Consider the following 15,778-nt stretch of genomic DNA (forward strand, 5'->3'; position numbering starts at 1 on the left):
AGGGAGGAGGAGCTCGGAGTAGAGCTGCTACTCCTCCACATCGAGAGGGACCAGCCGAGGTGGCTCGGGCATCTGGTTAGGATGCCTCCTGGACGCCTCCCTGGGGAGGTGTTCCGGGCATGTCCCACCTGGAGGAGACCCCGGAGAAGACCCAGGACACGCTGGAGAGACTGTGTCTCTCGGCTGGCCTGGGAACGCCTTGGGATCCTCCCGGAAGAGCTGGAGGAAGTGTCTGGGGACAGGGAAGTCTGGGCATCTCTGCTGAGACTGCTGCCCCCGCGACCCGGCCCCGGATAAGCGGTTGAAGATGGATGGATGGATGGATGGATGGACTTTGGCCATCTCCATTTTCTGTGGAAAAACTCCAGTAGTAAAAGAGAGGTTACAGATGTAGGTTAGTGGATTTTCTATGCTATGTATTACATTTTTTACTATCGTCATGTCAATCCCATTGCAATCAGTTGAAGTCTTGTTTTTGAATGATTTTACTGTATCGATAACCTCTTTGGTTTCTACCTTGCTTAAAAAGATTGAATTTGGATTCCTTGATATGTTTTCAAAAACAGTTGGATCAATGATCTGATTTCCTCCCATTTTCGCAGCCAACTTCTCCCCAACACTTACAAAATAGTCATTGAATCCCTCAACTATGTCTTCTGGGTTGCTAATGTGTCTGTCCTCACTAAAAAAAACGTTTGGGTAAACTTGAGTAGTTTTACTGTTCCTGATTAAATTATTAATTAATTTCCACATGCCTTTAATGTTATCTTTTCTTTTTTCTAGCTCTTTAGTATAATATTCTTTTCTGGATAATTGTAATATACTATTTAATTTGTTTTTATACTTTTTGTATTTGATCTCTGATTCTTTTGTTTGGTGCTTTATAAATTGTTTATTTAACAGATTCTTTTTCTTACAAGCATTTTTTAGACCCTTTGTGATCCATGGTTTATCATCATATTTCGAATTACACTTATTTTTTCTTATTGGACAGTTTTTATTGTATAATGATATAAATACTTTTAAAAAGTATTCATAAGCATCATCAACATGTTTCTTGCTGTATAACAATTCCGAATTAAATTCTTGTATTTCATTTTTTAGGGGATTTATGGTCTCTTCTGTTCTCCTCCTTGAATATTTGATTATATGTTTTTCTTTTTGTTTTAGTATTGCACAGTCATAGATAACAAAGATCGGCAAGTAATCTGAGATATCATTGATCAATAGTCCACAGTTAAGACTGCTTCCCATGTGGTTAGTGACGATGTTGTCAATCACTGTTGCACTATGAGCAGTTATTCTAGTAGGTGATATAAGCCCATACTAGAAATGGTCTCTATAAATTCATCAGTCATTTTGTCTTTTCTTTCTTTGGACAGGTCAACATTGAAATCACCACACACAAACATGATCTTACCTGTTGTAGGAAACAAACTCTCCAAACTTAGATCAATACGTTATGTTAAAGATATTAAAAATGTCAAATATGATTTCGAGCCCAGCGGTTTTCTGTACATTCAGGGATGACAACTGACAAAATGAAGAGAAATTCATAAACTGAAAAGCTCAGAAGAGAAAAGTTTCCCTTTAGAAAACGATGAATACAAGCAAAAACCATTTTCACATCCTCACAATTCTATTTAGTGATTTAAAAACTATACAAGAGCAAAAATCTCATGGAAATTAATCTAACAGTAATCAAGCAATTAGTTACACTTCAGAAAACCTATTATTTTTATTGTTTTATTGTTACTGTTTCGTTAAAAAATAGCAATTCAAGTTCCATTTGTCTTGTAACTGCAAAACATGAGACTTCATTATATCGTTCTTTGATTATGCACACCTTCATTTGTACATTTTCATTCAGAAAGCTTCTTCTGGCAGCTTCTACAGAGTTTGTTTTTCCAACATTTTCTATCATGATTCTGGTTTTCTGGCCTCCTGGTAATTTGCAGTGAAAAGTTCTTCCTCTGCTGTCAGAGCACATTTCTTTTAAAGGTGTAATATCCATTATTTTCATTAAATTCCCCACAGGATAATGCATTTGAAATTATTTCAAAATGAAACCAACATTACTGTAACACTGATGTGTATGTGTATGGCAACAATCTGTTGTTATTTGAACGTTTCATAAAGGAAAACTTGAATCTTCTCTTGGCCAAAACAAAATGAAGCTGTACTTTCATTTCACTGAAAGCGGGTGGTTTAAGAAAGCCTCAGAGAGCAGCAGCCGCACCTGAACATACACTAAACCACAGGTCAAGAGGAAATGGCGTTATGAACACACTTCAGAAGTGAGAAGTCCGATGTGAGGCGTCTAATCTTGATCAGCCTGAGACAAAGACATGATCTGATCAGTTGGGATCAAAGTCTAAATCTATATTGCAATTACTTCTTTTCATGAGACCAACAATCCTCATGATATAGGAGAGGCATAAAAACAAATACCAGGCTCCTCTTTGCATGGTGGACTGGCTCCTCCTCCTCCTCCTCCTCCTCCTCCTGTCACAGTCGAATGGTGGCAACGTGAAAGACTGACAGCTCCTCATCTGTGAGCCTCATGACCCTCTGGCTTCTCACATCGTGCCCTCTGGCGCCACAGCTCTGACACCTGGAAGGGAGCCTCTCCGTCTCGTTTCCCCCTCAGCCAGAGACGAGCATCAGAAGATGTCCAACGCTTTCTGTGTCGTGGAGTCGCTGTTTGGTGAGTGAGCCTCACCTGTTTTGACATATAATGTTTTTATCATTTGTGGTTTTATGAGCTCCTTTTTTTTTTCTTTGCATACAGGATCAGCGGCAGGACAACAAGGTATATATTGAATCTCTTCACCTGTTGATGTATGAAGCTCTGTGTTTTGAATTTGCATCTCTTAATCTATCTATGGACTTTTCCTCCCAAGAATGTGGCTCCTGCTACCTGGTGAGCATGGAGTCGGTACTGGGCATTATCGCCTCTGATATCATCTTGACCATCTTCATCTCCATCTCCGTGTTTTGCTTCGCCACTCACCACAGAAGGAGGAGTGAACGGGATTCACACGATGGTGAGCACTGACTTTGTGGGAATTACTGCTCATTTAAAAAAAAAAAAAAAATCCTTCCTGAAACTTTAATTTTGCTCAACAGGCAAAAGAAATCTGTCATCATCCGTTTCAAAGAAAGCAGCCACAGAAGTCACGGAATCTCCCTATCAGGTAAAGTAACAGTACACATTACTTTAAGTGCTGTATTTGCGTTGCAGTGATCTCAAACTGATCTGTCTTGTCTTGTAGGAGCTACATGGAGTCCAGTCAGACGTATACAGTGAACTTCGACACTTTAGGAAATGAAAGTTTAAAAGGGAACTGATGGCAGCAGGGAAATGGCAACAATCTCTAAAAGGAACCACATTAACAATCTTTTGATTTGCTACCTATGTAAACTATTTTGTATTTGAAATAAGAGTGAAATGTATCATATTCTGTACTAACTTTAAGTGTGTTGTGTGTCCGCTGTGAACTATGAATTCATGTTTTTAATTTAATGTAAATTAAACTGCACCTTAAACCAGATGGCTCTCACAGATTGTGTTTTATGTGACTGAAAGGTTGTGCAGTGTTCATCGAGCAGCATACGCCATTAAGATAGTCCACACAAGACACCAGTGTCACAACCTTTTAATTTTCAAGTCTTCTTCACATGATGCCAGGGGAAAAAAGATACATGTAAAAATCTAAATATAGGATGGAAAAAGTTCCAAAACTTGTGGAAGAAGAGTGTCTGCTACTGGTGAGTCAACAGACACAGGTCCCTGAATCACGAGGAGGAAGAAGTCCAATCTGGAATAGAAGAAAACAGAGATGTTCAACATCAAATTGAAAATACAACAAAGACAAGATGCAGAAAAGTGCTTTTTTCTTAGATGTGAACTTTAAATGCATAATATGTCATCAGCGGTTTAACTGATCAGGAAAAGACACATGCAGATAATGTTTCAACAGCAAAATACAGAAACAGACCTCCGCTATGAGCATCAGGAGGTACGACTCCATGCAGGAAAAGATGGCTGGATGGGACCGGGTCCTGGACGTGCTGGATCAAGAAGAAGAGAGCTTCAATTAATCTTTTTGGAAAGCAGTATTCACAATATTTATAAGTGGAAGAAAAAAAACTTACCATACGGATGTATTTCAGAACTCATGTACTCCCGGGTTTCTGAGGGAACATGAATGAAACCTGATTGCTCAGGCTGTAGTTTCTGTAACATCGTATTTGTTTGATTTTGGAGAATCTCGTCTTACCGTCATCGTCTGCATCTCGAGCTTTACCCACTGCAGCCAGTCTTTCCTCCAAACTCTCTTCATCTGGCCTTTCTCCACTCTGGCTTGGAGCCAACCTACGCTTCACCCCGCCGGTGTCTCTGCAGTGAGTTCCTGACAGGCTCCCAGTGTCCTGAGGCCGCATCATTGCTTCTTCCTCACTGTTCAGATCAGTGTGCTCTCCGCTGGCCTGCTGTTCCCCCTGAGGCCCGCTGTGGTCCGAGCTCCTGAGGTCCTGCTGCAGCGTGCTTGTGGTGTCCGCCGACTGCACGTCGTCACTGTTCACTCCTCCTGTCCTCCTGGAAGGAGACCTGAGGGTCTCACGGCTGCCGAGGTCTTTGAACGCATCACAGAAAGACAGAAGTTGTTTCAGCGCCAGCGTCAGTGTTGCAGACAGTGTGAAGGTTTATACTGCACCTCTGCTTTCACCTCCAGTTTGCTCAGGAGCTTCTGGCACTGAAACTGTCAGAAAGGGTGTTTGGTTGTATTTCTAGCATATTATCGTTGTCAATTCATTTGCTTGACATCAGATCTCACGTACCTGGGGAACGACTGTTGTGGAACTTCTCTGCAGATTTTCCCACTGACATATCTGCAAATTCTTCAGTTTGAAGAAGAAAAGAAACTCAGGAATGTGTGGAAAAGTTATTTTAACATTTTGATTAGAAAAAAGGACAAAAAAACCAAAATGGAACCTTCAGATTTTTTTTCTTCCTCGGGAGCTCTTGCAGAATTATTGCCTGCTGCAGAAATAAGAAAAATTATGATGATGATGATTTTAACAGTCAGATGATAAACTATTTATCACCCAACAATAAACCTGAGAGCAGGACTCATTCAGCGTGACTTTCTGTTCTTTTGTGATTTCGATTTTATTTTCTTCAGAAACCATAAGTCCTTTGAGGATCTGGCATGAAATATTATCCACCCTTCCTCTTTCATAATCGAATCTAAAAGTTGACATAACAGCAACCTGTTGAGCTACAGACCTGTGATTTTTGTTGGTATGGCCTTTTCTGTTGTTGCACTAAATGCATCTGCGAAAACCGAAAACGCACAAGTTAATTCAACAATTCAAACGCAATTAAACCTACTTTGCAAAGATTGAGTTAAGTCAGAATAACTTATTAATTAACCTCACCATTCAGAAAGCTTAGCACATTTTCCCTCCGGGCTGGAAAGGGAAATGAAGAATTGGTTTCATCCCTCCTACATAATTTGATTAAATCTTTACACATTTAGTGTGCTAAATGTAACATTTATTCACAGATTTTCCCATATGACTGCAGGTTACCTCTAACTGGGGATGTTTCCACCACAGCTGCAAATGGAAATAGTAGCAAACCACAAAAGAAGCTGAAATGACCAACATAAAAATGCAAATATTTGGATAAGATAAGATAGCAATGATTCATTTGAAGGTTTGCAATGATTGTATTGTAAAATGACGAGTGAAATAAATTTTATTAAACTCAAAATAATATCAAGTACTCACAGATTCATTGTTGATTTTGGCCCACAGTGTCCACTGTCTGTGGGGGAATGGGCAGCTTGGCCTTTTTGTACCGCCACTGTTCATTCATCAGTGGGCTTCGCCCTTGTTAATTACAGATTCTGACGAGATGTATCAGGTTGAGTTTGGTTCAAAGGGTATTTCTGCGTGTCGATCGGTGCGTGACGCGCACACAGAGAACCAACAGTTGTGCTACAGGTGTCCGATAAGCAAAACAAATCCCCATTCATTTCAGGTCAAACTGAAAGCAGCTGTTTGAAACATTCAAGCTCACAAAAGTGATATGATCTGATCTGATCTGATCTACCTATTATGTGCTGATTGCAGGTAAGTAGTTACTTTGTTAAACTGCCCCACTGACTATTCTGGTGCAGAACAGAGGAAGTCAATGTCACAGAGCTGGCATTGTTTTTTATAACTGTTGCACCATTGTCCATTCACACAGAGAAGCTCTATACACCAGTCATTCATCGGCATAATGCATTGTGGTCCAACACAAACGTTCTGCCTTATGAAGTCTTTACATACAAAATGATGCCCACACTTTGTTCACATCTTCATATTAATTGATTTATAAATTCTTTTGAGCTGCTGACCACACAATGCCTCACAGGGAGAAAACTCCTGCTTCCACATTTCATTGTAGATGTTTTGGCACAATGTGTGAATTTTAATGCTCAATTAGACAAAGTCTTGGTCAACATTAGTCCGTCAAAAAAGTTTCTGTGAGATTCAGGGTACATAAAGAAAAATGCTTCAGAAGTCAAGCACAAGTAATTGATCCATTCGTCATCTGGCAGAAAGACATTTAGTATCATTATATATTTGTGATAAACACAAAATGTATGTAACTTTACCCTTAATCCTGCATGTTTGCTGATTTCTGGCAGCTGTCTGCCTCCTGTCCAGGCCAAAAGATCCTTTTCTAAAATGAATAAAGTCTGTTAACTACATTTGAATCCAATATCAATAAGAATGATGCCTTATATGTTGGAAATTGCATGTTAAGATGGAAACTAATGTATTATTCTCGATCCAATACAGCCAGTTTACAGTCATTAGTTTACCTTTTCTGCCCTGGACAATGCTTCATGTCCCACTGATCATATGACCTCAGTGGTCTCATATACAGTTACAGCGTATTCTGAGGCTACACTGTATTGTATTTTGCATATTTCAGGATGATATTGTATTGAATATTGTACATTTCAGGAGTATTTTTTTATTGGACATCCCACGTTTCAGGGCTGTATTTCATATTTCAGTTTTTTTACTACTATTTTAAAAATCTTGCTGAACTCTTTTTCATGCTTGTGTTCTGTATTGTCTTACTTTAATTCTAGGTGTGATGAAATTTCAATTCTAGCCTTGTCTTGTATGAACAGCAATGCAATAAACCACCAGCAGGCCTGATGCAGCCACATGTGCTCATTATGTGCTCATTATATGTTGATGCGGTGATTCTGGGGAAACAATTGAGAAGTGTTGAGAGGGCAGTGGATGGCGTGACGCGAGGCACCAACACACATACAGAGAAGTTTCTGCTGGACTGAGACCTGTTGGTGGCAGCGCGAGCTGCAGCCCCCCTCGTGCTGACAGAAAAAGGAGAGCGCCCCCTGCAGGCGAGGCTGTTCCCACTAAGCTCTTCATCTCGAGCATCGCCATATTGACGTCCCAACAACGCTGAGAGGTAATCGTGTTATTTAATCTCAAATCGTCGTTGCTTCGGGGCTACCGTTGAGGGCTCCGGGTGCGGGGTAAAGCTGAAAACAAGTCCGACAGCCACGGTACCACCCGGCTGCCCGCTCCGCGGGTTTATTGGAGGTTTTTTCAAGGCGTTGTCAGCCAGTTGCCTCGCCAGCCAGCAGGCTATTCACTCCCCTAGCCTGTTAGCTTAGCACTTTTGTAGCTTCAGGAAATGTATTTTTCGAAGCTTTTTGTCTAGTTTTGCCGCAATAGCGACCGTTCGAGGGGTGTTTCGGCTGTTTGGGACCTCAGTTGCTCTTTTCACACGGGTAAAGTTTGATAACGTGGCTGAGTTGGTTGTGACTTTCCAGCCGGCTTTTCTTGAGCTAATGCTAACTAGCCCGGCTCGCCCGGTGGCTAGCTGCTAGCTGCTCGCTGTTAGTTCCGCTGGAGGCCTTCGGGCCACACTGGGTTTGTGCGGGCTGCCTCTCACCTTTTCATCAGACTATGACGCGGGCAAACTGCCTCTTATCTAAACCAACGAGTTCCACCCCGGGGACTGTTTGTGGTCTGAATGTTCATTTATTTAACACAGCCTCGCTTACGTTCGCTGTGTCGGTGCCGTCCGCTGCCTCTCACAGTTTGCTTTAATTGACAGTATTGATTTTAATCAACCTACTTTCTGCCCTTTTCCAACAGGAGACACTGCCTTGTTGTAGCCCCCAGTGATGACTGTATTGAACCCTGTACCTCCTGATTAGACTGGTTGGATGCCCCCATTTAACATCCAGGTTTCTCCATTTCGTACGCTGCCATATTTCTACAGAGCAGATAATGCTAAAGATTATACTGAAGTTTGATTTATTGACCTTTTACTGCATATCTGAAGTACGTGAGGAACGTGCACTCCTAATTTTTTGAGGAAATCAACATTCTGCAAAACAATTTGCTGATTAATTGTTTTCAACCTGTCGTTTAAACACTGCAGTGCCTCTTTATTTTAACAACATTTTTTTAAATTATTATTTGTGTCGTTCATTTAGATTTCTGACTGTAAAGGCATCTCAGACACTCTTGCTCCACTTTATCTTTCACCCTAATCCTGGAGGAAACCTCCCAGGTACTCCTGAATGATGAATTACTACTCATTGTGAAATTTTTTGGGGTTTTTTGTCTCTTGTAATTTTCTGACAGGTACAACAGATTCACAGTCTTTTCTTTTTCCCTGTTTTAGGAGATTTAGAGAAGATCCTGTGTAGAATATGTCTGGCCCTGTTCCAAGCCGCTCTCGAGTTTACCCCGATGTAAACACACAGAGACCTCGAGAATACTGGGACTATGAGTCCCATGTTGTTGAATGGGGGTAAGGCAGCTGGAAATTGTTTGAATATTTGTCATAGACATGCTTTGAATATCATTGACTGTGTTAATGTGTCTTTTTAGGAACCAAGACGACTATCAGCTAGTCAGAAAACTAGGGAGAGGCAAATATAGTGAAGTGTTCGAAGCCATAAACATCACAAACAATGAAAAAGTGGTTGTCAAAATACTGAAGGTATGGGAACATTGATTTAATATTTATTCTTTAAATGATAATTAGTGGAGAGTTCATGTGTGTCACAGTAGTTTTTTTTTTTTTTGTGTGTGTTGCCAGCCTGTCAAGAAAAAGAAAATCAAGAGAGAAATAAAGATCCTGGAAAATCTGAGGGGCGGCCCAAATATCATCTCACTGTTAGATATCGTCAAGGATCCCGTGGTAAATAAATAACTCTCCTTTTCGTCGCGCCATACTTCAGAATTTACAAAATTGCAAAAACTCAGGAATGCATGCTCTCTTCGATTCCAGTCCCGAACTCCCGCTCTGGTCTTTGAACATGTGAACAACACAGACTTCAAGGTAATAATTGATGCTTTTGTAAATTGCTAACATGAGATATGCTGTTTAATTTTATTCATTCACGTATTTTCTGGTGGCTAATGATGTTTTATTTTTACAGCAATTGTATCAAACTCTGTCTGACTTTGACATACGGTTCTACATGTACGAAATCTTAAAGGTGAGACTTTATCACATTTTCCTAACTATTTCCACCAGTTTAATCATGATTGCTAGTGTTATAAAATAGTTTTTTTTCTCTCTCTCTCTCTCATTTAGGCCCTGGATTACTGCCACAGTATGGGAATTATGCACAGAGATGTCAAGCCACACAATGTAATGATCGACCACGAACACAGAAAGGTATTGTGTGCTCGTTCATTCCATCTCCGGTCTGCCACACCAGCTGTCATTGAAGCATTTTATCTCCCGTTCCTTCAGCTCCGTCTAATCGATTGGGGCCTGGCAGAGTTCTACCACCCGAACCAAGAGTACAACGTGAGAGTGGCGTCCAGGTACTTCAAAGGACCTGAACTACTGGTAGATTACCAGGTGAGGCCCATCCGAGTGTGCAAATAATGAGATAAAGCAACAAGAGATTTGCAGGAAGTACCTGACTGCTGTCCTCCCCCACGTTTTACTGTGTGTGTAGATGTATGACTACAGCTTGGACATGTGGAGTTTGGGCTGCATGCTCGCCAGCATGATCTTCAGGAAGGAGCCTTTCTTTCACGGTCATGACAACTATGATCAGGTATGAGGAATCCACTCTGCTCGCTTCTGTCTCTGTTACGAATGAAGGGAGTGTGTGTGGCTGTATTCCATGAACCATTTCAACATTTATTACGCAGTTTATTTAATATAAACAGATTATTGATAACGCAGAGAAAAGACGTCTCTGGTATTTCTGCTCATTCCTAGTTTAGATTTAGGTTTGGCTAACATTCAAATCATCGTGTCACATTAAAACATTTTGAGATCATTAGAATTTGTTCACTCCCTCAGTTTTGATGTGTACCCACTTGTTGATATGCCGGAGGCTAAAATGCCTCTCTGTGTCACTACCGTAATGTCATATGATGAAGCGCACCCAACTATATAAGCCATAGCCACTAATTGAATTAAAAAAAAAAAAGAAGGGTTCGAACATTGATTGACGGTGCAGGCGTCCAGGCCCTTGTGGATTTTTAGAACATTAACAAAAGGCAACACCAGTAAAAAAAATTTAAATAAAGCAGCCCATCAGAAAAGTCACTGATCGCTCCCGTCATCCTGCTGCTGCTCACTGAAACCACTGAACTCCTCCATCTTGGTGTCGGAGTTGAACAGTCTCAGAAGAGCTTCATCTGAACCTCGTTCATATTTACGGTGTCGTGTGGTGCAGTGGAGTGCTCCGCTATCTTTGTCTGAGTGAATTTTCGAAACTTTTTCCTTGTACTTGGGAGGGAGCTGCAGACATAGTCATGCACGTCCTGATTGACAAGACGTTTCTCATCATAAATCTAAGACACCACGGTGATCCGCCATTAAAATCCTCGATCTTCCGCTCAGTGACGATTGTTTTGGCTTTTAGTCAGGTCTGCGTCGTGGAAACGCCTCGGCCGTCTGCTGAAGCTGTGTGTGTGAGACGCGCAAAATGACCGATCTGAATGTGGCTGAACTTTTCGGCTGCATTAAATCTTCTGCTTGCTGGCTACACAGGAAGCACCATGAACTCTGCTGCATTACGTGACATGACACTGGACCATCATATGAAGTTCGTTGAAACTGGGGAAAAAAGTCATAAATAAGCTGCGTTATTGTAAAAGCAGCAGGTTTCGAGATGTGTGGGGGAAAAAGTAGCGGCTTCTTGTCCGACATTACTGTAGTTGTGATTTAGGAAGCTCTCATTTATTATCACAGTTTCTAACTACGATTTAGTCTTGACGTGAATAACAAAAGCAAAATAAGATTTATTTAGTGAAACAAGGATGTCATCCAAATAAAAGATCTTGTAATTTACAGCTAAAATCAGGTTGTTTCATTGTTTGATATGCAGGGGAAAACATGAAATATGTTAACCCTTAAAGGAACAATACAAACATTTAAACATTCAAGTGTTTGAAAATACAATTTATTATAAAATCTAAGCAAGCTCACTGGAAAGCCTCAGTGACTTGAACACTTCTGATCTATAAGCTGGAGTTTGGGCCTGAATGTTTTGTCTTCCACCATGTGAAAAGTTATGGGATCCTGACTCTGCTACTTCCTGCATGACAGTGACTGAACACTGCAGCCTGTTTACATGCACACAGCAAAATCAGATCATTTTCTGCAGTTAACAGGATAACGTCTTGATATGACGACGAGGAATCAAATTAAAGCATTTACAAATCTCCTCAGTAATCTGTCTCTGTGTACCTGCTTATCTGATTTGCTTCATGTTTCTTCTCTGCACGTGTTTAAAAAAAAAAAAAAAAAAAAAAAAAATCTAAACTAATGTGGCGTAGTCAAAACAGCAGCAGAAGACAAACAGTACGTGCAGCATTGAGCTGTTTAAGGGTCACTTCAGGAGGAAGGAGGAGCCTAATTTAATGTTGAATGAACCCTCAGTGTATCGGCACTAAACCAGCTGGCATCGCCACGTTCACCAAGGTCAACCAGATGGTTTACAAACAACCAGAAGTGCGAGTCCGAGGTCACATGAACAAAAAGTGTCATGAAACTCTGCCTTTTTTTAATTTTTCACCTTCGATCGTGAAGGCATGACGTTTTGACATGGAAGCGGGATGATCAGACAGTTCTTTATAGGCCGAATAAAGGAAAGAGTTTTATTTATGTAATTTTCACACCAGTTCATATATAATTGATCTACAGAGGCAAAAACTGGAAATATCCTTTTTATTTCATGGGTACTTAAACAATGCTTTTGAGTAAAATTGTTCTCATTAGTGAGATGTTCACCTAAGAATACATTTATTTTGTGGTTAAATGTCTTGAGACGACTTAAAATTGCTGTTTTTGAGAATGCAGTGTATCAAAATAAACTCACTCTATAACACTTTATGACATTTGTGTCAGCTGTAACTGGTTTTTGCTGGTGAATAATGCCTGTTTGTTTCCTAAACTTTGCAGCTGGTGCGAATTGCTAAAGTCCTGGGCACAGAGGACCTGTACGACTACATCGACAAGTACAACATTGAGCTGGATCCACGGTTCAATGACATCCTGGGAAGGTGAAACCTTACAGCTGCTTGACCTCAATAAAGCATCCATGAAAGATTTGGGACAAGGCTTTGACAGATGAATATTCTTTTTTTTTTTTCTTTCTTTCTTCCCTTTTCTTCAGACATTCCCGCAAAAGGTGGGAGAGGTTTGTGCACAGCGAGAACCAGCACCTAGTCAGCACAGAGGCCCTCGACTTCCTCGACAAACTGCTGCGCTACGACCATCAAGCTCGCCTCACGGCCAGAGAGGCCATGGATCATCCCTACTTCTGTGAGTTTATTCCGGTCCGAGCGCCTCTCTTACCCCACAGCACACACGGGTTTGAGGCGCTCACACTCACACGCGCCTGTGTTCTCAGATCCCATCGTCAAAGATCAGGGAAGGGGGGCCACTCCTGGAGGGATGGCTGCCAGCTCCACTCCAGTCAGCTCCTCAAGTATGATGGCTGGTAGGTCACCTCTCGACCTTGAATCAGGATGAAATCAAAGAGACACACACACACATCAAGAGGTGTCCACACTGAAGCCTGCATGCAAACATCAGCATTAATTATTGACTGGCAAGTTTTAAGAATATCATTGAATGGGCTCAACATGACACTTTACTGTATTTCAGATCATTCAAATGCATTTTTTTACACCCCTGAACAAATGGTGACGTCCTAGATTGAGGTCAGAGGTGTCTAACATAAGGCCCGTGGGCCAATTCCAGGCCGTAACAGCCTCCATTCCGGTCTGTTTTTTTCCCCGTTCAGCCCATGCAAGTTGAAATTGGACTGTTTGTGGCCACTGAACTGAGCTGTGTTCAGCACGTCAGCAGCTTGTTTTGAAGCTCGTCCCGTATGTTATCTATTGGGTGTTGGAGGATCGTTGATGCATGTTTTAGAATGACTCACAGCCAAGTGACCTGTGTATAATCCAAAAAAAAAAAAAAAACCCACACACACTGATTAAATAAATGCCCCATCGCAGCTGGTTGAAGCTTCCCTAAATGTAGGGATTTAACAGAATCAGCTGAACTGAATGAGGCGCTCGGTGAAAAGAGTTAGATTTTTTGTAATCAGAAAACTTCTCCAGAAAAATGTTCAAATCTGAAAGATTGAAAGGGATCCTCTGTCTTTTGAAAGTTAAATAGTTTCAGTTATTTCCACAAACAATGAAGAAAAGAATCTTTTAAAAATAAATTGTTTATATGGCCTCTAATAAAGCTTTATGAAATATACTAATACTCTTAGATGCTGTAATTTACTTTAATAAGACAAAAATGACTTGAATCTTTCAGCTTGTGTGATACATGTGAAAGTTTTATTGTCTGAAATATTGTGAAAATCAGGTCCTATAAATACAATGCAAGTGTCAAGTCACTAATTAAAAAATATTAATTGCAATTAAACTTCTTTTTTCTTTTTTTTTTAATACATTGTCAGGCAATTTTAAGTTTGAATTTGATGTTTTTACCAATTGTATTAAAGTGAAATGTGTGGATTTTATCGACGATGTGGCGTCGGCGTGAACGTTTCCACGTGTGTAACGGTCCTGCCGTCTCTCCTAGGCATCACCTCAATGTCCTCCTCGCAGCCGCTGGCTAACATTGCTGGATCCCCCGTCATCTCCGCCCCCAACACTCTGGCCACACAAGTCCCCGCCGCCACCGGGTCCCAGCCCTGAAGCCACTTCCTCTCCTGTGTTCATGTGCGCTCGTGGCCGCGTTCCACAGAGCTCTGGCCGAGGCTCGGGGCCACGGCTCCCCTTTTTATGTTCAGAATAACAAAGAAGATTTAAAAAAAAAATTGCTTTTCACATTCAGTTATATTTTGACACCTGGACTTGACAGAAACGTATTGTTGCACCTGTCAGGATTATTAGAATTAATTTGGGTGTGTTATTTGACAATGCCATTGTCTAGAAATTCTAATAAGATGTAGACATGAAGAGAATGGATAATAAAATTTATTTTGTATGTTCCAAATATACAGTCTTGCTTGAAACTGTTTGATGGGGGATCCTGCTGTATTACACTGTGAACCTTTACACGACTTCACATCACAGAGTCAGGAGCCCGGTGCGCCCCGCCCCTGGACAGCGCTCGCCGGTTGCACACGATGTAATGTGCAGGAGTTGTTGGTGTGTTGAAGTTGTTAGATGCTATCATTCATTAATTGGACTCTTGTAGATATTCTACAGTTACTGTCAGGTTGCATGCACCCAATGCTGAGTTTCACAGGGTCAATAGTTTGCCAATTTTATGTTACTTTCACTTCTGTATGTGTATGTATGTGTTCATGTTTGTTTTTTATGAAGTCTCTTACACATGATTTTGATTACATAGACAATTTTGTAACTTTTTTGCTTTATGTTGGGAGGAGTCATCACCTACAAAAAAAAAACAACTTCAAAAATAAACAATTTAAACAGGGTTTTTGCAAGCACTACATTGTTATTGAGTGGTTGCGTTGGCAATAACACGAGCAAATTAACTGAATTCAGAACGCGTAATCCCATACCTTTGGGACGCAGTGGAGTGTATTTGCTTTGACTTGAACTGTGAATTTCTCAAGATTTCTTGAGCTCTGTAAGGCTGAAAGTACGTTTTTGGAAAAAAGCCGTGAAGTGCGTTCAGTCAGATGCTGTCAATACTGTTAAAAAACTGAAGTTGGTAATAAGTTAGCTTATTGAAAAGCTGAAGCTGCATAACTCCTTTACAGTGTGGCCTAAGATGATGAAATCCAGCTTGAATCAATCATTTAAAATGCAATCGGAAATAACTCCTGCCATTACGTGTAAGCAGACCTCTGAATCATCGAGCACCTGTCCTCTGTCTCCTCATCCAGCTTATGGGCAGGAGGCAGGATCGGCTGAAATGGTCTGAACAGAAACCACACATGTATAAATTTATCCATCAATATTCTTCCTCACATACTGGACATGGGGTAGCAGTATAAAGAGCAATGAAGCCCAGACATTCCAGTCCCTCCAGCTTCCTCCAGCTCTTCTGGGAGGGTGTAGAGTCACTCCCACGCCAAACCAGGGATGTAATTTCTCCAGCGAGTCCCGGGCCGACCTCGGGTCGTCCTCCCAGCTGGAGGCGCCTGGTGAACTTCTAATGGCAGTCGATCTGGCAGCAGATCAATGCACACAAGCAACCCTCCTCGCCACAACGTTCCGATACACTGAAACTGTGGATTTAGTGATCTCA

At 41.1% G+C, this 15,778-nt stretch overlaps 3 protein-coding genes across 6 annotated transcripts; 2 read left to right on the forward strand and 1 right to left on the reverse strand.

Annotated features, from left to right (window-relative positions):
• The first annotated feature begins 2,334 nt into the window (after positions 1 to 2,334).
• Positions 2,335 to 3,545, forward strand: tyrobp (transmembrane immune signaling adaptor TYROBP). Its single transcript, XM_030103297.1, has 5 exons — positions 2,335 to 2,707; positions 2,792 to 2,812; positions 2,904 to 3,047; positions 3,130 to 3,197; positions 3,276 to 3,545. The coding sequence occupies exons 1-5, from the start codon at positions 2,671 to 2,673 to the stop codon at positions 3,330 to 3,332; spliced, it is 327 nt and encodes a 108-aa protein (XP_029959157.1). The 5' UTR covers positions 2,335 to 2,670; the 3' UTR covers positions 3,333 to 3,545.
• A 140-nt stretch (positions 3,546 to 3,685) lies between these two features.
• On the reverse strand, positions 3,686 to 5,857 carry LOC115397109 (uncharacterized). 3 transcript variants are annotated; one of them, XM_030103290.1, is made up of 11 exons: positions 5,797 to 5,857; positions 5,596 to 5,657; positions 5,443 to 5,475; positions 5,291 to 5,338; positions 4,997 to 5,041; positions 4,843 to 4,902; positions 4,719 to 4,763; positions 4,284 to 4,637; positions 4,159 to 4,197; positions 4,002 to 4,074; positions 3,686 to 3,821 (listed from the first exon to the last, which is right to left on the reverse strand). In XM_030103290.1, the coding sequence occupies exons 1-10, from the start codon at positions 5,802 to 5,804 to the stop codon at positions 4,016 to 4,018; spliced, it is 753 nt and encodes a 250-aa protein (XP_029959150.1). In that variant the 5' UTR covers positions 5,805 to 5,857; the 3' UTR covers positions 3,686 to 3,821; positions 4,002 to 4,015. The 3 variants fall into 3 exon arrangements, with proteins under 3 accessions (XP_029959150.1, XP_029959151.1, XP_029959149.1); XM_030103291.1 differs by having other exon boundaries at positions 4,731 to 4,763; positions 4,997 to 5,044; XM_030103289.1 differs by having other exon boundaries at positions 4,997 to 5,044.
• Positions 5,858 to 7,435: 1,578 nt separating this feature from the next.
• On the forward strand, positions 7,436 to 14,999 carry LOC115396938 (casein kinase II subunit alpha-like). 2 transcript variants are annotated; one of them, XM_030103025.1, is made up of 15 exons: positions 7,436 to 7,504; positions 8,200 to 8,291; positions 8,544 to 8,620; positions 8,735 to 8,863; positions 8,944 to 9,055; positions 9,155 to 9,256; positions 9,347 to 9,397; positions 9,498 to 9,557; positions 9,656 to 9,739; positions 9,818 to 9,928; positions 10,029 to 10,130; positions 12,491 to 12,591; positions 12,705 to 12,853; positions 12,942 to 13,031; positions 14,135 to 14,999. In XM_030103025.1, exons 4-15 carry the CDS (start codon positions 8,763 to 8,765, stop codon positions 14,248 to 14,250), a joined length of 1,179 nt encoding a protein of 392 aa, XP_029958885.1. In that variant the 5' UTR covers positions 7,436 to 7,504; positions 8,200 to 8,291; positions 8,544 to 8,620; positions 8,735 to 8,762; the 3' UTR covers positions 14,251 to 14,999. The 2 variants fall into 2 exon arrangements, with proteins under 2 accessions (XP_029958885.1, XP_029958886.1); XM_030103026.1 differs by having other exon boundaries at positions 7,442 to 7,504; positions 8,200 to 8,304.
• Positions 15,000 to 15,778: the final 779 nt, after the last annotated feature.

This window comes from Salarias fasciatus, chromosome 11 (assembly GCF_902148845.1).
Source record: "Salarias fasciatus chromosome 11, fSalaFa1.1, whole genome shotgun sequence".
NCBI lineage: Eukaryota > Metazoa > Chordata > Actinopteri > Blenniiformes > Blenniidae > Salarias > Salarias fasciatus.

What these genes read in the sequence shown, in the direction of transcription:
- tyrobp (XM_030103297.1), top strand. Translation starts at nt 2,671, where the DNA reads ATGTCCAACGCTTTCTGTGTCGTGGAGTCGCTGTTTG. An exon ending in ATCAGCGGCAGGACAACAAG is followed by an intron (nt 2,813 to 2,903) that starts GTATATATTGAA and finishes TTTCCTCCCAAG; the next exon opens with AATGTGGCTCCTGCTACCTG. An exon ending in TCACGGAATCTCCCTATCAG is followed by an intron (nt 3,198 to 3,275) that starts GTAAAGTAACAG and finishes CTTGTCTTGTAG; the next exon opens with GAGCTACATGGAGTCCAGTC.
- LOC115396938 (XM_030103025.1), top strand. Translation starts at nt 8,763, where the DNA reads ATGTCTGGCCCTGTTCCAAGCCGCTCTCGAGTTTACCCCGATGTAAAC. An exon ending in ATATCGTCAAGGATCCCGTG is followed by an intron (nt 9,257 to 9,346) that starts GTAAATAAATAA and finishes CTTCGATTCCAG; the next exon opens with TCCCGAACTCCCGCTCTGGT. An exon ending in TTCAATGACATCCTGGGAAG is followed by an intron (nt 12,592 to 12,704) that starts GTGAAACCTTAC and finishes CCTTTTCTTCAG; the next exon opens with ACATTCCCGCAAAAGGTGGG.
- LOC115397109 (XM_030103289.1), bottom strand. An exon ending in GGAAACATCCCCAGTTAGAG is followed by an intron (nt 5,476 to 5,595) that starts GTAACCTGCAGT and finishes TTCCCTTTCCAG; the next exon opens with CCCGGAGGGAAAATGTGCTA. An exon ending in GGAAGAAAAAAAATCTGAAG is followed by an intron (nt 4,903 to 4,996) that starts GTTCCATTTTGG and finishes TTCAAACTGAAG; the next exon opens with AATTTGCAGATATGTCAGTG.